Genomic DNA, 21,677 nt, shown 5'->3' with positions numbered 1-21,677 from the left:
GTATGCCGATTATGACTGTAGTACTATACGAGTATTATGACGGAGTGCGGTGACGCGGAGAACGGACCAGACAGAAGCAGTAGAGTCGTGCCGTCCGGGAGCAATAATTAGTGGTGTTGTACAACAACTGTGTCACAGGCGTAGGTACGGAGTTGTGCACCGTTCCAGTATCACGCGAAACGTTCCGCACCACACGTCGGTCGACCGAAAACCTTGGATATTTTTTCATTTCCGTGTCGAATGATAATAATAATTGCCCACTTCCTCTTTTGCACATTCTCTCACTCCAACTCACTGATAACGATACGCGTTTCTCCGTATCCAATACATCAGACACAATAAATAATAATAATAATAATAATAATAACGTAAAATATATTAATATTAATTATTAATTTCTCGCGACGATGTCGATGTGTAAATGAAACGGTGCGGGCATTGTTCGAGTTATCGCGGATCGAATCTTCTCCGATTTCGTCGTTTTCATAATTTCGCGTTGGCGGTCTTATCCGTCAAATCGCCACCATGGTAGTCTGCTGTTCGTGTCACTGTAGCTGAGTGTAGAAAGTGCGACACCAACAATTTTTGTGCCGACTAGTTTGGTGGCTGATCGACGACCGACGTTACGTCTCGCCGTGTCGTCGGACGACATGATGCGTATGCCGGGCCAGTGACGCCGGTCCGGTGACCGTCACTAGCCGTGATCCATCGCTCGGTGCCCGTAGCTATTGATGTGTTTGCACGTCATGATGTCATCGAGTACAAACCGAATGATACAGCCTAGGAACCTGGCTTCGATATTGATGAAATTACATGGTGCCTTTGCCGAAGCCATTACATCACCAAAAGCATCCATTGATAAGCGCACACTAGAGAAGACATGGAAACTAATGGACAAGGTTGTGAAACTGTGTCAACATTCCAAGATGAACCTGAAGAACTCACCACCGTTCATACTTGATATACTGCCAGACACCTATCAGCGGCTCAGGTTCATTTATACACAGTATGAAAATGACCTTTCAGAGCTGTACAATAATGAGCATTTCAATGTCTTCATTTTGAATGTGATACGAAAATGCAAACAAGCCATAAAATTGTTCAAAGAGGGCAAGGAAAAAATGTATGATGAAAATTCACATTATAGGAGAAATTTGACCAAATTGAGTTTAGTGTTCAGCCATATGCTCAGTGAGCTCAAAGCGTTATTTCCAAATCATAGATTTGCTGGTGATAAGTTTAGGATAACGAAAAGTGATGCTGCAGAATTTTGGAGATCTAACTTTGGAATGAGGTAAGATACTAATGTACCATTACATAACTTTTAAATCATTCACTGCCAATAATGAAAAGGTTAATGTTAGAAAAATGTAGAGCAAAATTTTTATGATAATGGTAGTGATTTTAATTTATAATTACCTACCTATAATAATTTTACAATAATATCAATACAATAATATATAGGTAGTGTTTAAATCATAAAATACTTTTAACCATGTGTAAGAAGTATTCTGTGCAGTATTTTTAATGCCAGGTATTTTCACGGTCTTTTAAAATTTAAATATTAACTCATTTTCTGAAACTAAGCATTTTAGTTTTTATAAAGCCATAATATATGGTACCTACCTACCTTCTCATATTTGTACTATAAATTTTAAATTTATATACGGATGAAAGTGTTGCTGATAAGTGATTTATTTCCCTCAACTAACAACTTTAAAATTCAAAAATTTAACAAAAATCAAAAATATGATTGTTGTACTTACAAATAACAAAAATTTTATTTATCTGACAAAACAGAAAATAGTATATATAAACCTTTTACGTACCAATATTAGTTGTTAAAGTGTAGCTCTGAATGTAGTTGTGTTCTAAGGTATGTTTAGATTGTTTAATATGTTTTTAATGAGTAGGTAGGTTGCTACTCGTATATGTTACGGGCAAAGTGGAAAATTTGGACAATGTATACAATGCCCGGGCATTGTATACAGTGACCGGGTATTGTATACAATGTCCGAGGTATATTGGGTAATGTAAATTGTGAAGTATTTATACAAAAAATCTGCATAATATATTTTGTTAGATGATCCTGATAAACTAATATAAACTTATAATCGCCATCTGATTGTGCTTGCATGTCGATCAAGTCAATTTGACAGCGAGAATTCATTTCAAAAGATGTGATTGGGTTTACAACCAACCCTTTTTTAGCTGTACTTCCCTTTTTTTTACACGATTCGCAATTATTTAAGTATAACATTATTACATCTCTTGTTATATTTTTGTACTTTTTATTAATCTCGTGTTCCATTATATTTCTACCTCCATGTCCAATTGACAAATGAACTTCATGTATAATATCATATAACTGAACATTATGCACATAATATTTTATTTCATTACCTTTAAATACATTTAAAATGTAATTTTTTTAAAAAAAATTGTAATACTCTTATAAAAATAACCATATAAACAAGTATAATTAAATTAGTATATAATATCATTGATTAGGTATAATAATATTATGCAGATTATTTGTATAAATACTTCACAATTTACATTGCCCAATATACCTCGGGCATTGTATACATTGTCCGAATTTTCCACTTTGCCCGTAACATATGTACTGATATATACTCACCTAAATAGGTAGGTATAAAATATGAATATCTTATAAGTCATGGGTACATTTTGCATTATATCAATAGCTTGTCATGTTAGAATAATAAAATGCTTCTATGTAGTATTCAATGTAGGACATGTTGTAACCTGTTGTAACATGTCTCAATGTTAATTATTAAATACTATTCAATATTTTAGGTTGGTACATTAATACAATTAATAAAAAAGTATGAAGTATGGAATAATACAAAAAAATCAGTCAAAATCGACCATTGTAGACTGATGTTGACGTATAATATGTTATTTTCCTATAGGTAGAGCTAATAAAAAATAATTGTGATTTCACTCCAAGAACATATATACATTTTAATATTAGTGTTCATTGTTAACACATGTTAATGTTATAAGATAATATTTATAATTTTTGTCTTACATATTATTGTAAGGTATCTGAATTGACACAGTTAATGTTTTTAAGTAAAATAAAGTGTCTGTTATACGACTTTATTAATGAAATAACTTAGGTAGAACCATTCTCGGGGTTTTCGTAAATAAAAAATAATTCAATCGATAAAAGATTTTTTGATTCTTAGGATCATTATTATTGTAATGAAAACCCAACAAAGATAATATTCTGTCCCCAAAAAAATTCTGTATCATGTTGGAAACATAACTTATCAAATCTGTAGTGCTGAAAAATCCTAAAACAAATGACCACCAGATATTTAGTTACATTTAGTCAAATATTAATATCTTTCAATGTTGACAGTGGTCGTGCATTATTTCATGTAATAATTTATTGTAGACATTGCATGCTAACTTAAATGTATAAGTATAGGTATTGATAAAAAGTGTAAAAAAATAAGAAGAATATAATACATTTAGAATTAAAAAGTTAATAGCTTACCACTTTTAATCTGGCTTTTGACTGTTTGGAAAAATGTTGTTTTTAGTTATACAAAAATTAGACAAGGCAAGTATAAGTATCATTATAAAAATAGGTAACTACTTAGAGTGAACATATTTAACAATGTTTAACCTCTACAATTTGGTGACTAATTTGGGTATCTTTTATTTAAAAATATTTGTTGAACTATTTTTCTAAAAAAACAAGTAGCATAAATCTATACCTTTTTTATTTTTATCAGTATCAGGCTTATACAGAAATCATGAACCATGTTTCTGTATACTAAAAAAATAATAAAGTACCTACCTATATTTATTAAAACAAGACAAAATCATCTTAACTACTAAATTTTGAATAATTGTCTTAAATTCATTAATATGTGTTTTATATTCCACTTGGAAAAAATTTCGCATTTTTATATCAAACTTAAGTTAAAAGCTCAGTAAAAAGTTGTAAATTAAACCAGTTTTACATGAGAAAGGTGAATTTGAATTTTTAAATTTAAATTTGAAGACCTTTTAATTAATATTTATAGGTATTACACAAATATAGATAGTATAATAATGTATTTATATTATTCAATATCACAAATTTCAAAAGGTTTCAAAAATCATGAATATTTTTAATTTAATATATAGGTAATTGTAAGTTCATAATTAAACTTAACGAAAAAAATAAAATGCTTAGTAAACTAATAAAGTACAGCTTTGATTCAAAATAAAAATATAAAATATTTTGACTAACAATACTTGTTAGATTTAATTTTTGGTGGACCATAGATCCGCATGAATAAAAATATTTTGTGAATCTGTAACTCCTTATGTACCGTATATCTGCATGGTCCAAAAAAACAAACACACCATGCTCTGCATTCTAAAAATATTTTAAATACCTAAAGTCCGTATGCCATAAAACTGATATAATGGATACTATTGTTATCAATATATTTATTTTCCGTGTAATGTTTTATTTGATAAATTGAGTTCTCTGAACATTCTCTAACTATAGTAGTTGCTTAAAATAAAAGAGCTTACAAAATAATTGGTGGATTTCCATATTTCAAATTATAGTTTGCTATTAATATTATTTTGTATATGAGACATTGATTCTCAAAAAATAAATAAAATTATTAAGAACCATTTTAAAATTATAAAATCAAAAATAAATTTCAAAGTTATTAAAAAAATGTTATGTTTTAATAGGATTTTCATAAGTAATAAAAAAAATCTTCATTTATCTTAACCTGTTTGTTTTATAAGCATTTGTAGGTACTGACTTATATTTTAAATAACTGATTTTGTAATGTTTTAGATCTCCCATTAAAAATTTGATAGCAATGATTAATGTTTCATGTAAATAATAGTTTGTTTTATTGTATGTAATATTCAAATGATTTATTTTGTTTTCAAATATAGCAATATAAATAATAAGCTCTACATTTTTAATAATGTATTTTTAAAAAACTGCACATTTTTTTAAATATTTTACATAAAACATTTAAAAATTAATGTAATATATATTTTGTCAACTTGAAATGATAATAAATGTTTAAATTTATTTTAGTTTAAATTGTTTGTATTTATTTTAAGCAAATTTTTTTTTATTATTTTGGTACGTGCTTACAATGTGTTATTACGGTTTATGTTAAGATTGTCCAATGTATTAGCCTATCTTTACATTAATTTTATAAGTAAAGTAAATCATTGTGATGTAACTGATTTATATATTATTATAAATTATTATTTTTTTTGTATAGCACTGTAGTTCCTTGGAAACTATTTCGTAGTGCCCTTCATGACGTCCATCCAATTGTTAGTGGATTAGAAGCTATGGCGCTCAAATCAACAATAGATTTAACATGTAATGATTACATATCAAATTTTGAGTTTGATGTTTTTACCAGGTAAATTAATGAATTAGTTAATCTATCTATTATTTATAACATTTACAACTGAGAAATTTTATTATTGTTTAGATTGTTTCAACCTTGGCCAACTTTATTGAGAAACTGGAAAATATTAGCTGTTACACATCCAGGATATGTTGCATTTTTAACATATGATGAAGTTAAAGCTCGCCTAGAAAAATTTATCACCCGACCAGGGAGGTTTGTAATTTTATATGTAACTATACACATAATTTAATGCTTTTAATTGATTTTATCTATAAATAAACTTTATTAGTTTGGTTGTTAATGCTTAATTTGATACTCAATACTTATAATAATGAGATAAAATTACACAATACTAATAAGTATACATTTATACTTTAATAAATAAATCATATAATTGATTTTTAATGTTTCACTTTTTACCGAGCACCAGTATCCATCTCTAAAATAATTGGTTATAGGTATTAGTTTCAAAAAATCAAATAAATTTTTATACCTATACACCTCAACATAAAAAATAAAATTTAAAATTGATTTCAGAAAATGTTTGTATTTATAATCTTATGTAGACTTTCTAGAAAATGTTCTATAAAATATGGTACATTACCGCTCAAAAAGCTCAAGCTTCAAAGTCAAACAAAAGAAGATGACGGATTATTTTGTTTAGTGTGTATGTTTGTATAAAAATATGTACACACATTGTTAAATATGAAAAATTTTCTGTTTACCGCTATAGTCTCGGTTCTGACAGTGACAGTTAATCAAGTTTCTACTGTATATCCAAAACTGTAAGAAATAAGATGAAAAAAAAAAAATGTTAGATGTATCAGTCCAAGTTGTGTTGAGTTTTAAATTCAAACAAAAATACTACACACAATTAGTTGTTAATATTGTTAAAATCAGTACACAATCTTAATGATATTTTAATAAAGTAAAATGATTATTTGTATTTCATACATTTATTGTTGAAAGTATACATCTAGTTTAATAGTTATTATTCTTAAGTTAATAAACTTGAATAACTAAAGTTATTAAACTAATACATAGTTATTAATTATTTTATTGGTTTGTTATTAGTTACGTATTCCGTCTAAGTTGCACACGGCTAGGGCAATGGGCTATTGGTTACGTAACAACAGAAGGTGAAATATTACAGACCATTCCTCAAAATAAATCTTTATGTCAAGCATTATTAGATGGTGCACGTGAAGGATTGTAAGTAGATTTCCACAAAGGAACAAATATGTTTTTAATTATTTACAAGATAAATTGTATTTTTTAATGTGTTGTGTTTGAAAAATTTTCTTATTTTTACCCATAGAATTAAACTTTAAATGTATTTGTATTATTATTTACTGTGTCTTGATTGAACTTTTGTAAGGCTTTTATTTCCATATTGTTAAAAATTTGTGTTTGTAAAAAAAACTGTTTATTAAACAATGTTTTAATTTTCTTCAGTTATCTTTATCCGGATGGACAAAAAGGAAATCCAGATCTATCAAATGCCGTGGAACAAAGTCCGGAAAATCATATTAGAGTTACTCACGAACAATACGAAATGTACTGTGAAATGGGATCCACTTTCCAAATATGTAAAATATGCACAGAAAACGACAAGGACGTTCGGATTGAGCCATGTGGTCATCTTTTGTGCACTCCATGTTTAAACTCTTGGATGGTAAGTCGTTATATACAGTGCGTTATACCTATATCCAGTGAATTTGAATTAATAGTGCTATTCTGGTTACATTAAATTAATAATTATATTATTGGTTTTTTTTTATTAGGAGTCCGATGGCCAAGGTTGTCCGTATTGTCGGGCCGAGATCAAAGGTACAGAACATGTTGTAGTGGACCCATTTGACCCAAAGAGAGTCAAATATAAAAGTGTTCCCATCATGCCCATCGTAGTGCAACATTCTGACGATGAAGAAGATGATGAAGATGATGAGGTGGTGAAATAACACACAGTGTCGTCGTCATCGGCGACATTTTTCCAGCAGGGAAAGTATAATAGTAATAAATAATAATTAAAGAAAAAAGTCGTTGAGACTATTTTACTGTGATATCACTTTGTAGACATTTTTCAATGTGTACATTGAATATTTCGATTTAAATATAACTTAACAAAATTCCTATTGGCAATATGTATTGTCAATAAGGTGTATTTTTTCGTATGTGATAACTGATATGTCAAATATATTATTCAAATTAAATGTGATAGAAAATAAGAAGAGTAAAATTTATATATTAATTATATTTTTTAATCAATTCAATGACAGTAGGATATAATGCAATTGAGTATAGTGATTACATTTTAAGATACAATGTGATTGTGTGTTTTTTATATTTATTACAATATTTATAAATTTGCCCAACATTATTTTTTGAACCCTTTGATTTGAAGTCGATTTCCATACTATTATTTATTTGTTATTTTGTTAACTGGTATGTATTAATATGATTTATACATTTTTTTTAAATGTATTATATGGATACATCATTTGGTATTGATACATTTTAAACATTTTAAGAATTAAATAGATTTCTGCAATAAGAACAGCAATACTAATATATTTTTATTCTTTCAGTATAAATATTCTATTTTTTTATTTTAATTGTAATTTTTCATATACAATTTACGTATTTAAAAAGATGGCTGTATAATGTGACAATCGATTGTTGACTATACTATTTGCTTCTATTTATGTTATCCTTTCTAGAACATAGATAATAATTATTGCACTTATAATAGATCTAGCTTAAAATAAATATGAATACTTCAGCATTTTGCTCGATAAGATTTTTAATCATTGGGTTCATGGTAGATTTATATAACAATTGTATTATTATTCATTGGTCTTATATGTTTAGAAGTTGATTTCTAGTCTCCAAGCAATCTAGTCTAATTAAGAATTTGTATTTTTCGTTTATCCTATGTATGTATATATAGGTATAATAGATATAATAGGTATATAAATGCATATCTCTTAAATCTAAAACATTAAACCTTAAACATTTCTCGCGTAGTGATATTTTCTATTTTTTTATTGCATACAATTGTATGTATTTGTAATTTGTATTATATTATTGTCTCATTGTTGTTTGAGTGTTGTACATTTTCTCGATAATCTACCACAATTTGGTTGGAATCAATAAGCACTCTTCTGATAATGTGATGATTTTATAGAATGTTTAGTAGTTATATAATTTATAGAACTCATTTTGTCTTGTAATTGATATTTTCTTTATTTTTAATAAAGTTAATCAAAATCTTTGTCGATATAAAACTATGTACGTATCATTTTGTTATAAGAATTTCACCTAATATTTCTATAACAATCATGGTTTTTACTCTACTGTACACGGTAACCAATATTTTCATGAATTTTTTTAAACGTGTTTCAGTAAAATTTGATTTTCACTAATTTTCTTTACACATATTGTATACTTTATGACTTATACAAATATTTCTATTTTGACCAAATGTACATGTTATTGTACCAACATACACCTATATATGTATATAATATTAATGTTCTGTTTAAATTTTGAACTATGGCAAAGCTATACATTAAAATTAAAAATATTGTATAATATTATAGTTTTATCATTTAGATTTTAAATTAGTATGAAGGCAATAAGATGTACGACAATTATTATTAACTCTATTTATTTGTGAACAAACTAAAGTAACCTTTATTTTAGGGGCCTTAAATATTATTGTAATGTTACGAATACAGGGTAATGTAGTCTGCAAGAATTAATTTCTAGAGATGAATTCCAATATTATTATTATTATTATTATTAGTTGTAGAACAATTGTTGATTATTATATTTTTTATTGCCCATTGTGGCCAATTGACAATTATTTTTATTATTATTATTTTATTTTTAATTTTTATTGTATGTCAAGAAAAAAACATGTGTGATTTCATATTGTAATGATCTTTGAGCTTGAGTAAAGTAAATAAAATTAATCGGTGTACGTCAAAATAAACCACATAATTTGTGTTAGGTGTAAATTATAAGCAATACGTATATATATTCTGTATTTTAGTATTTATTTTATTCATATTCACTTTAGTTTGTACTGCTATCGTAATTTTTGTAACATATTATATATTTTTTTTATTTGTAAATAAACCAAATAGCTAATTATTAAATGTGTAATTATTATTATACATGGCAATTTCATAATTGTTGTATTGTGTTTTGAATCAATCTGCTCAATATACTTCATCCCCTATCTATAGCAGTAAGTAAGACGTAACCTAAGTTGTGTCAGTGGCGGCGTGAACTTTTTTTCCCATGCAGTAACTACCTTAAATAAGTACCTACCCACACATTATTTTTTTCACATTTTACACTTATTTTTTCACACATTTTAAGCGTAGATTGTATGTAACTATGAGAGTATAAATTATAAACTTGTCTAGCCATCTAAGTCTTGAAGACTGGAGTCATTGGGGTACCCACTCCCACTTTTGCATGAGGTAGCTGCCTCATAAAATAGCAATTCACTCCGCCACTGAGTGGTGTTGAGTAAAACAACTCTGTAACTAACCGAAAATTCAAGTTGTTAAAGGTTAACTCTTACATATTATACTATTTTTAATTGATATATTTCAATAAATATATTCACATTCACCGAATTATTTATAATAATAATAATAATAATAATTTATTATAGTGTTCAAAATATACCCTGCAGGTAATTAATAAAAATAAAGCTTAAGAGAACGCTACATAGATATTCGTTGTCTCCGTTTTACAAGTGCGTAATATAAGAAATTTACACTCAGCATATCATATTTAGCTCTGTTAGTATAAAAATTGGAAGGTGGACAATCGACTGATAACTAAAATACCGACAAGACAATCAATCAACCGACGACCAAAGTACTGGCAAGGTATTTATTTTCTTATTTTAAAAATGTATTTCTATTACGTTCTAATCTCCAATATTTTCGGTGTGAACCGCATTCAATTTTGTTTTCATTTTATTAAATAAAAGAGACATGTCACATGTGCCAATTTTCAAAATGTTCAGCAATCTATGACATAAGTTTCCGGTTAAATTATATTTAATTAGCCATTACTATTTATTATAAGAAGATTTTTATCATTATTTAATATTATTAGTTATTATTGTACATTTTTACAAAAAAAATGTATTATTATCATAGTCAATAATATACATTATGCGCAGATTTTTAAAATAATAATATAAATTAAATATCTTGTCGTTATTTTGGTTGTCGACCGATTGACACTGTCGGTTGATTGTCTTGTCGGTCGAATAGTTGTAGATCGGTTGACCCAGAACTTAAAAATTAAAGCGAATTGAGCTATTATGAAATTTGATGGTAAGAACGTTATCTCTGCTTTTATGTGGGCTTTTTTACGATAATTCAGTTTTGATGTGAGCTATGATCATTTTTAATTTACTCTATATTATGTACGAAAAACTTGCTAAAAACTTGGACTATTGTATAAACGCACATACAAACACATATAATGTTCTTACCATCAAGTTTCATAATAAGTGGATTCATTCAAATTGTTATACTAACGAAGCCAAACGTGATGTGCTGAGCGTGAATTTGCTATGTTACGCACTTAAATTCACTAAACCAGAGTTAATATTCAACAAGTTATGATTGTGTGGTATTATTCATTGTGCTTTATTTTTATTAATTACCTGCAATTGAATTGTTATTATATTATATTATGATATTAACTTATGTCAGTCTTACTGATAAATTCAATATATATACCTACTTATATAGGTATATTGAAATGTATTAATTTAAAATCAAAGATGTGATTCATATAAACCTAATTTCCACTTAACACGACATCACAGTTATAAGTTAACCTATTTCTCTCATAGGTAGATGAAATGTTTCTCTATTATGTTACGGCGGTATGCCGCAGTTGTGGTGATTTTGGATTCGGGATACTGTTGCGGTGCAATAATATAATATTTTAACGTGGAACGGTGGAGTCGCCACCTATGGCCAGTAATTTTTATTTTATTTGTAAATAGTGTAATTTTATAGTTTGATTATGGCTATGGTTATTGTTGTATTCATCTTCATCAATTTATTAACTGGGTGATTAAGTACAGTTATTACAAAAACAGTTGAAAACATTAAAAATATTTTTCAATATTTATTTTATTTTTCAATAGTTATTTTTACTTAGGTAAATTGCATGTTGTATAAAAATATAGATGGCCATTGAGGAAACTTCATTTCTTTTAAAACCCATCTATGGCCATGCTAGTGGTCATAGATGGATCATAAATGTTTCCTTCTATGGCCACGTAATAACTATTTTCTAATAAAAAGTGTTCCAAATTACAATGAATTAACACCAACTAAAGGAAAATCTATAAATACCCCTCCAAAAAGTTTTTTATATTCACCTTTTAAAGTAAAATTAGCATTAAAGACTATAAGTGACGGTAAATATTTTTGATATACCTCAATTTTTATAACTTATTGAATAGTTAACTTACTTAATGATATATTTTGATATTGGCATGAGTACAAGTAAAACTAGTCTATCATGTCCCTAGAACAACACTGAAGATAAGTGTGAAAAATCATCCGAAATCTTAATTGGCCATAGTGGAACAATATCAGTTTTAAGTGAGGAAACAATGTTGGTTCAGTGGATTTTGTCTCGTGCAAGGGTGGGTGGAATGTAAGTCGTGAAAGTGTCTTATCATCCGTCAAAAAAATTGTAAATGAGGCTAACATCAATGTGCTTTGTCCACAATCATCCAGGGAAAAAATGGTTTTATGGTTTCTTAAATAGACATAAAATGCTTTCTCCAAAACATGCAGATGATGTCAATTGAGCTAGGGGATCGGTTACTGAAGCCATAATTAAAAACTGGTTCAAAGAAGTATATGAATTGTTAAGTGAAGCCTTCACCGTGAAGGTGCTAGTTACTAGCAGCTAGTTTTTTTGAAAGAGCCAAATCTAATTTTCAATATGGATGAAACATGCTTCAACTAAGCACCCAAAGGAGATCTCATTATTGGAGCACTTGGGGAAAATGTATATGATGAGCGTACCAACTCGGACAAAGAAAATGTCACAATTTTATTCGGCACAAATGCATTAAGTAAATGGGCCCTTTACCTTACAATATTTAAATATGATAGAATTCCAGCAGCTCTTGCCAAAGCTGCACCATCTGGTTGGGACATTGGAAAATCAGAAACCGGTTGGATGACAGGGGATGACAGTTCTATTAATAATGAATACATAACAAATGTATTTCTACCATTTCTAAATGAAGCTAATATTCAGAGACCACTTATTGTTTTTTTTAGATGATCACAAATCCCATTTAAGCTCACATCTAAGTAATTTTAATGCTGATAGTGTTTACTACAGTGAATTCATTGTAAGAACTATTCCAATACATGAAACTACATCAAATATTGATGAGATAAAATCACACCTAATATTTATTGAAAATAACATAGATAAATTCGATGTTGAGCATGTAATGTAGTTCAAAAGAACATACAGAGGGAAAGTATGAACGGGATGGGAAAGTGGAAGCATCAATGTTGTACACTTTATGGTCAGCAATTTATGAAGACATAAATAAATAAGGGAAAGAAGATAAACCAAACTGATTATACTGCTGCAGTGTTTTCACAAGTATCAACATCACCAACTTTAGAAGATAAAAATGATACTTTAAACTCAAAAATGTAGTCGAATATATCATCAACTAGCCAAGCAAAAGAAACATAATTTTGTACAGAACCAAATATACTGGTATGTCCAGCCAAAAGGTCAGTAGCAACAGTGTTTAATGATATTATTAAGTGACCAGTACAACAGCAACCAAAATCAATTAGGAGAAAAAGAGTATGCTCCGAGTGTAATTACTAATTACATCTGATGAATGAATTGAGTTTCATGATATTAAAGCTTGTAAAAAATTAAAAAATGAGAAAAAAATAAAGTGAAAATTAGTATCAACGGAAAAAAGAAAACAACAAGAAATAAAACAAAACTAGAAGATAAAAAATAAAGCCAACAGTTGTTAAGGTAATTTCTGAAACAGAAGTAGATGTACAATACTTTGAAGCCCCTGATGAAGAACACACCGGATTTGTATTAGTTGAAAGTGATAATATATACATAGAAAAGTAAGATGAATTGGTTTACAAATTGCCATTGCCAGAGTTACATTTTAAGAATAAACATTATCTTTCTATTTTCCCTGGTATTGTTGATGTGTATGAAGATGAACAATTTAAATAAAACTGAGAACTTATGAGTATGTTTCTAATATATTTATATATACAATATATTTCTATTATAATATTCTAGTTTTACATTGTTAACATCCAATGTTTTAAGTTAATATATTTTTAAAGATTGTAATGTTTTTTATTATCTTCTAAAGATTACAAACTGTTTATTATTCTTTTTATAATGTTGTTTAAAAGTTGTTCATTTTATTTATATATTTATAACCGGGTCAGAGCTTTTTTTATTTACCAAGTGGTTAAGTAGACATTTATTTGTTTTTATTTGTATGCAAAATTTGGTTTTAATAACACATTTTATTTTTGGAAAATAAAAGTTTCTATCATATTTGTTTGCATTTAATTATTTCATTAATTAACATGTAGTATTTATCACAGTTAAAAAGGTATCAATAATTATTTTTTAGATAAATCAAATATACTTTTACATTGGCCATAAAGGGGTTAAAATGTTAAATGACTGGCCATAGATAGAGATCGTAGAACGAGAAAATGCAATTTTAAATTGTTAATAAAAAATGTTCATTCAATAATATTCTTAAGATTTTGAAATTCAAACCAAGTATTGCCAACATATCATGTATTTGTGGTTTAATTTGCAATTTTTTTCAAAAACCGTAGATAGATTAAATTAAATATCAAAAGAAAGAATTTCTTAAGGTGGCGTACGTTAGGTTATTGTAGTAAAACTCTTCTTAATGTAAGTGTTGTACCAATCTATATTATATATTCAATGAAAACACGGATAAATGTTTTGTTTAATATAACTTATAATATGCTTTGATCTATAATATATGATACGTTTCTACTGAGAAAATCGAACAGCGAACAGCGAAATAATATTTTAATGATTTATAATAAAAGTAATAATAATAATGACCACGGACGATGACTATTATACAGCCATGGTCGAGAAACAGTTGCGCGTAATAAAACACAACAGATTATATATTTCCGGGGCCAATCAAACACAAAAACACTATTATCAGACGCCTCCTCCGCCGCCGAGCTCCTCTTCGTACTGTTTGCGGAAACAGTCTCCCACTGGGAAGAAGTCCCAACACCGTTGCTGGTACATGTTCCACACGTACGTTTCTTGACCTGTATATTCTGTGTCCGGTTTGTTGATCAAATGCATTAGGAAAAACCTGCAAACGTTGTGACACGGCGATAAGAGAATTTTCGTCGTATCAATTGGGAGAAAAAATGAGCTTTTCATGGTCAACCCACATATCTGAACTCTCCAAATTTCCGGGAATTAGTGCGAGGAATGCAAGCAAACAATTAATTCGTCTGACCTGACCTAGCATAGCCTATTAAGCCGCTGTGTAGGGTCGAAATAATATGCATTGTCTGTGGTAACTGGAAAGTGTATACTCACATGTAGTTGGCGAGGTTGTGTTCTTCTTGTACGTGAGTGTCGAAACCATGCGGCACTTTGTCGAAATAATCTTTGCCGATACCGCAAATGAAACAATTGGACTCCATGTCTTCCTTGACGCTTTCCAGCTGGTCACGCAGCTCTCCGAACGCGTCAATGATCAAACCTTAAACATGTGTATAGGTGATAATATGTATAGTACATTTGGTATACATTTATGTAGGCATAATAATGTATCTATCATAATATTATAATATGCTATTATATCCTTAAAATGTTTCAAGAATGTGTTCCCATGTGCAGACAGATTGATCCTATCGAAATCTCTAACTTCTTAAGTATTTTTTTTTTTTTTTTTTTATTGATCTTAAGCTTCGGCAACTGAGGCCATTCGCTGTAGTAGGATTTGTATTGTAGGTTTGTATTGTATATTTTGGGACGATAGGGGGAACACGTGTGTGTTTGTTTTCGGCAGAATTTCGAATGGGGCACCCGTAGGTTTCTGCCATGCCCCGGGGGTGGGGGATGGCAGCACTTGTTCTCCGGTCGCCGCGACTTGTCCGGAGAAAAATGCCGCCCGGTAGCCGAGGATCGAACCGCGACCGGCTGCGTCGCAGCGGACGCGTCAGACCACTCGGTCACCTCATCCCCCTCTTAAGTATTTATTTCTAGACATAAATGATTTCTTTATTGTTTTAAGTTAAGACGTCAGCGCATTTACTATTTGTTGTATCTCTCTGTCCCATGCGTAAGTAGGTCATTATGTAAAATAGATAAAGCGCATTCACGAGATCTATCCCTGTCATACCCTACACCATAATATCCATTATTCATTTATTCACCCTACTATTTTGAAATAATAATTGCCTCGGCCATACCTTGAATGATGGCCAAAAGTATAATGATGACAAAGAAGAAGAACGTGATGTCAAACATTATTCTGTAAACTTCGTAGTCGTCGCCGTCGGGTGATCCAATTTCGTCTCCGATACCGCCACCGGCTCTCACACCTTTGTATAGATGGAACACGAAACACTAAAAAAAATCATGCAAGACCCTTTGATTATTAATATCCGTTTATTGTTTGTATACACTGCAAAGCTTGGATAGTATTGTTATCGCAGTATATTTTATCAATAAGTACTTACCGTCAACATGTCGTGACATTTTTTATCCACTTCGTCGTCTTCTTCTTGCACGTAGAACTTCCTGAAGAAGTTAAATGCAATGACCGTGTATATGTACACAATGATCGTCAAGAGCAAGACGGTCAATACCAGCTATAACAGTGTAAAAAAAATTTGAAGACCATCATTATAACAAGTGGATGACACGGAGATGACCTGAAGCAATATGTTATTTCGGGTGTATAACGCCTACCTGTTTTCCGTTATGAGTTACAGACTGTAAGATAGTTCTAAGTGTTTTGAATCCAACAGCTACGTCCAGTAGATGAGCAGCAAAAAAGAAGTTGTTAAAGTTTCCCAGAATCGAAAATGTGAAATACCACAGACTGTACAGAAATGCCTGTAACAAAAATGTCCGTTTGAATTTCTCCACCAAAATATTTTAAGCTGCTTAAAATTAATATAATTAAATTTAGTTAGAATTTTTACTACGTACGTTGTCTGTGATTGTGACCCCAGCTTTCCAAACTTGATACCTCCAGTCGATATTAATAACACTGAAACGGGAACACAACATTTTAATTTCTACATTTTTAATCTTTTAAATAATATCTCGTAATTGTTTGGTGACTTGGTGCATTGCTGATTATGGATCATAATTAAAGGATTCGTTTCAGAAATTTCTTTCTATTACCTATACTTTATTATTAAAGGGATACTTAACACACACACATAGTTTCTCATTTAAATTACGCTTAATTTTTATTAGAAGTATAGTTTTGTACCTTAAGGCAACAATAGAAAATAAAACCAAGAAGTTTAATAGGTACACTGTACACTTATTTTTTAAATATTTAAAATAGATGGATACTATATTTTTGTACTGTATTTTTGGGATGATGTTGCTGCGATAAACTTCTGTAGAGTCTAAAATTTAGGCCCGGATAGTTGTAAATAGATTTTTCAAATTTGTATGTTCTTTAATTTTCAGCGATGTCCAAAATTAACTGGGGGGTAACTTCATATTAACTTTCTGACTTATTTCAAATTGTACCAGAAAAATTGTAAGTTGGTTTATGGAATATTGCAATCGTTAGTTTTCCGGAGCTAAGTTGTGCCAGATAGATACTCAGTGAAGGTGGTATGTCAGTTACAACTTAGCTCCAAAAAATTTACAAATCCCATAAACCAACTAAAATTACTATAATTACCAAACTTATAATTTGTCCGACGTAATTTGGAAAAATTAGGGGGCTAATAGTGTGAAGATTTTATTTTTGTGCACAAATTCGTTTTAAATACTACTTTCGATTACAATAATTTAGCATTAAAAACTAAAAGATTTTTTTTTAAAAACTGTGTGCTGAGTGTAGTACTACAGTATATACCCTTTCAAATATCACAATTTATACTAAACTAGCTAATAAAGCTTTTTCGCTTCCGTTAAATTTGTTAATTTTGTTTTGGGTGTACTACTGGTGCTAACTATAACCGTGGGTATATAGTTACTTATTAAATATTAGAAGGGTTCAATACTCTTGAAAATCAGTTATTTCTTTCTCAGATTAAACTTACAAATTTATTAAGCCGGTCCGTTCTTCATTTTCCTGAGTGCTAAACGATGTCTTCTCCATGCCCAACAAATTACTTATGGAATCAAAATCGTACGTCTCGCTATACTTTTGGCGAACTTTTTTCTTCGCAAACTTGTCCCAATAATTAACTGGAAATGACCTGACGACAATAGAATATACCTTACAGTGTGAATACCTTAGTTAACCTAAATATAATTATGTATGTTGTATGTATGTCGGCACTGATGTATTTTCACCGTATATATGGAGAACTATTAAAAATCGCAATAGGTACATACTTAGCGGAAATCACCAACTTGTCCCAGTGTGATTTTATGTCATCATCTTCCGGCTGTTCAACAATGTAGAGGCCGTCGAATTCTAATCTTCTGGCAATTTCCTTTTCCCGTTTGAATATGGCCAATGGCACTTTAAGATGGTAATATGCTATCAACATGGCCAATGAGGCTAGAGAGTGGAGCAAAGCTGCAAGCCGCATAACGTGTGCCATGTAAAAGAAGTCCTCATTGACGTGCACGAGTTCCAATGCTCCATCGTCGTCGGCCATTTCTGTGCTATTTGAATCGTCGATGTCGTCATTGCTTATGCCAGCCGAACCCAGTGCAAACTCCTTCACATCTCCGTCGTCTGATAAATCATCAGCCAGAGTGGTCACCTGTATCGAAAAAATATTTTTTCTTTGAAAACTACTGATCTGATATTAAAATATAATAGACAGTATCTATAAAATACCTTGTAAAACAGCAGTATGAAATTAATGCAGAACGCTAACACTAGTGCGACGTATTTTAAATTATAAAAGTTTCTTGCCAAAAAACTCAATGCACGGTGCGTGTATGCGTTGATATCGATCTAAAATATGGAAAACAAATTATTTTTACAATAAAGTGTTAAAGTTTCCATTACTATGGAGGTAAAATGAGAAGGGTAAGGGCGATATTATATAATCTCTATGGACTTTTTTATATTTAAAATAGTATTCTGAAGTCACCTATTATTGATATTTTTTAGAAAGAAACTAATTAAAATAAATATTTTATAAATATTTTATTAACTAATAAAATATCTATTCACAATTTTTGATACCAAAATAATTTTTTTTCTGATTTAAAAAAATATTAATTGGCATAAATAGATACTATATTTATTAAAATGTATTTTAGGCTAAAAAGAAGTATAAAATATTTGTATAAATAAAATAAGTATTAAAATATTAAATTATCAGTTCAATTATAAACCATTTATCATACCTAGCTTTTTAGGTTTTTTTTTTCATTTTTTTATTAGTTAAATCAAAAGTATATTTAAAATCTTAATTTACAACTTTAATATGTATAAATTGTGTAATTATTCTATGGCTATTTTATATTATATAATTTATTCTATAGCTACAGTGGCTGTTCGTCATGAGGTTGTAAATATATCCCCAAGTGAATTATTAGAAAAACTACAGATGGAAATGACTTAACTAATTAATATTAAAGGTTACATTAGAAATCGGGGAAGTGGGTAACGTTCTGCTGTACATTAGGTGTTTAGACTCTAGACTCTAGAGACTAGAGAGTCACTTAAGTGAATGAGTTCAATTTGAATTTAATAATTATTGCCCATGAAAAACGAATCTGAGCGAAGACTGTCAGCCTCTAATATTGTTGTGATTAAAGTATTTGATTTTACAATTAGGTATTAGCATGCTTGGGAGTAAACGAGTTTTTAAGTTAAAGTTAATTTTAAATTTTGAACTTAACTTTTTAAAATTTAATTTTCATTAACATTTTTTTAAACTTAACTGACTTTTATTGATATAAAATTAATAAATGACGAGTTACTTTTGATAAAATCCAAGTTATGTTAATTTTTAATTAATTAATAGTAAATATGATACAATTATTATTGATGACGCTATCGCATATTATTTTTTAACCATATTACTGGCTATTTATATATTACAAAAAAAAAATGTCACTTCAGCTAATAAATTAATTGTAAGTTTCAATAAAACTTTTTCCTTAACTGAGTTGAAAAAAAATAGGATCATTAGGATTACAATTTACTTTACCTTAACTCAGTTAAAAATTATTATTAACTTACCTAGGCCTGGGCATTAGTACTACAGTAGGTTAAATACATTTTTGCAAAAAAAAAATTGCATTTGAATATGTCGTTGTGTATATACTGTATTATACTGTATATAATATAATGATGTACTCTTAAAGTCTCCAGTACCCAAGAATAATGTTTTTAAATTACAACAAATTAAGTAAAATCGTTATTCTTGGTTTTAATTTATAATTTCGTCAACATGTTAACTTAAAATGTCTCTAATAAATAGCTATACTTATATATTTTAGATTTTTTAGTTACAGTATGAATTATTTAAGAGTCCTTAAAATTTTCAATTCTGAGCTATAAAAATTAAAAATTGAATATTTTATAATTTTTAATTACAAAATAATTTCAAAATTTTCGAGATTATGAGGAATTTCGTAAAAATTTGAATTTAAAATACTTTTAAAAAATGCCTCAACTGCTATTATAACTAACTTCGAGAAATTTTGTATTATATTTTCAAGCTTTTTGACCCAACATATAAAATTATATTGACATTAACAAAATAAAAAACTAAACAAATTGAAAATGTCTATAAATAACTCAAAATGAATCAAAAAAACACACACCATTGTAAAATCAATACATTCATTATCATCTAAGAATCTAAAAATTACTCTAATCTCTCTCCACGACAAAATCATTTGATGGCCATTGAAGTTCCTGTATCAGCTAAAATATTTTTCAATTTAAAATAGGTACTTAATATAAAAATTAAGTTAATTCTAACCATCAATTGTAACTTTAATACTAATTTAATAAACTAATTTTGATTACAATCAAAAAAGTGTTGTATTTTATTTTGATTGTTCAAAATGCGTGTTTTTAATTAAGTATAGGTATCTATAGTAAGTAGGTGGAATTCTATCTAAGGGAAGTATTATGCACCAGTTAATGTTAAAGTATAGATACCTACCGTGGAAAATGCACTAGGATTTTCGACAGAGTTCTTTTGTTTGATTTCTGCTTCTACTGCTGCCATAACAGCTTGTTGTTGAGCCAAAACTTCGGGGCCGGCAATAGAATCTTTTCTAGCCGATTCGCCTCTATAAATCAAAACAAATAGTTGTATAGAAATAAACTCAAAATTCTTTAAACAGCTGAACTAAATAATTTAAGTTACAACAAAGTTAAAAATTAATATTATGCATTGGTACAAAGTAATTTGTTTTGAACAGTGTTATGATGATAAAAAATATTTATTTTATTTTGATCCACATGACTCGCTGTAAAATCTTTATCTCCAGCAGATCTTAATAAAGTAGTATATAAAGTTGGTATACCTAACCTTTTGATTTTTATAGGAAACTCATTGATTCTATTGATTTTCATTTATAATGTATAAGAAGTAAAAACTATTTTATAGAAAAAGAAAATAATACCTAGGTACCTACTTACATAGATAGCAAGGCCGGATTAAGACATTTTGCACTTCAGGTCAATAATTACATCTCCCTGCTATTTTCCAACCTATGGCCCATATAGTTTGATATTTTCAAATTATATTCAAATCTAAACCAGTTATCCATAAGATGGTTAATTGTTCATCGACCCAATAACCTGGCGCCATGGCTCAAACGACAGAAAAGTTTTGGACACACGCAAATATTAAAAAAAATATAGGTATGACATTAAAAACATGCGTAGCCACTGATATATTATAATTCCAACTTGAAAATAGAGGTGGCCCCCTGTATACTGGTTGTTCAGAAAAATGTTTTAATCATTCCTCGGAG

The 21,677-nt window shown here is 29.1% G+C and overlaps 2 protein-coding genes across 2 annotated transcripts in view; one reads left to right on the top strand and one right to left on the bottom strand.

Moving 5' to 3' along the window:
• The first annotated feature begins 304 nt into the window (after positions 1–304).
• LOC111026368 (E3 ubiquitin-protein ligase CBL-B) lies at positions 305–9,586 on the top strand. Its single transcript, XM_022304434.1, has 6 exons — positions 305–1,294; positions 5,286–5,432; positions 5,505–5,636; positions 6,498–6,635; positions 6,879–7,098; positions 7,208–9,586. The coding sequence occupies exons 1-6, from the start codon at positions 732–734 to the stop codon at positions 7,382–7,384; spliced, it is 1,377 nt and encodes a 458-aa protein (XP_022160126.1). The 5' UTR covers positions 305–731; the 3' UTR covers positions 7,385–9,586.
• A 5,128-nt stretch (positions 9,587–14,714) lies between these two features.
• The window catches only part of LOC111026364 (ryanodine receptor), a 59,604-nt gene continuing 52,641 nt past the window's right edge, over positions 14,715–21,677 (bottom strand). The window contains exons 89-98 of the mRNA XM_022304431.1: positions 20,858–20,987; positions 18,565–18,684; positions 18,111–18,487; positions 17,813–17,971; positions 16,734–16,794; positions 16,491–16,637; positions 16,259–16,390; positions 15,989–16,145; positions 15,111–15,276; positions 14,715–14,877 (exon numbers count right to left, since the gene is read on the bottom strand). Coding sequence (XP_022160123.1) covers positions 14,715–14,877; positions 15,111–15,276; positions 15,989–16,145; positions 16,259–16,390; positions 16,491–16,637; positions 16,734–16,794; positions 17,813–17,971; positions 18,111–18,487; positions 18,565–18,684; positions 20,858–20,987 — 1,612 coding nt within the window. The remainder of the gene's footprint in view (positions 14,878–15,110; positions 15,277–15,988; positions 16,146–16,258; positions 16,391–16,490; positions 16,638–16,733; positions 16,795–17,812; positions 17,972–18,110; positions 18,488–18,564; positions 18,685–20,857; positions 20,988–21,677) is intronic.

Source organism: Myzus persicae, unplaced genomic scaffold, assembly GCF_001856785.1.
Source record: "Myzus persicae strain clone G006 unplaced genomic scaffold, MPER_G0061.0, whole genome shotgun sequence".
Lineage (NCBI taxonomy): Eukaryota > Metazoa > Arthropoda > Insecta > Hemiptera > Aphididae > Myzus > Myzus persicae.
Note: the sequence above shows the minus strand (reverse complement) of the source record. Positions and strands in the feature narration are given on the sequence as shown.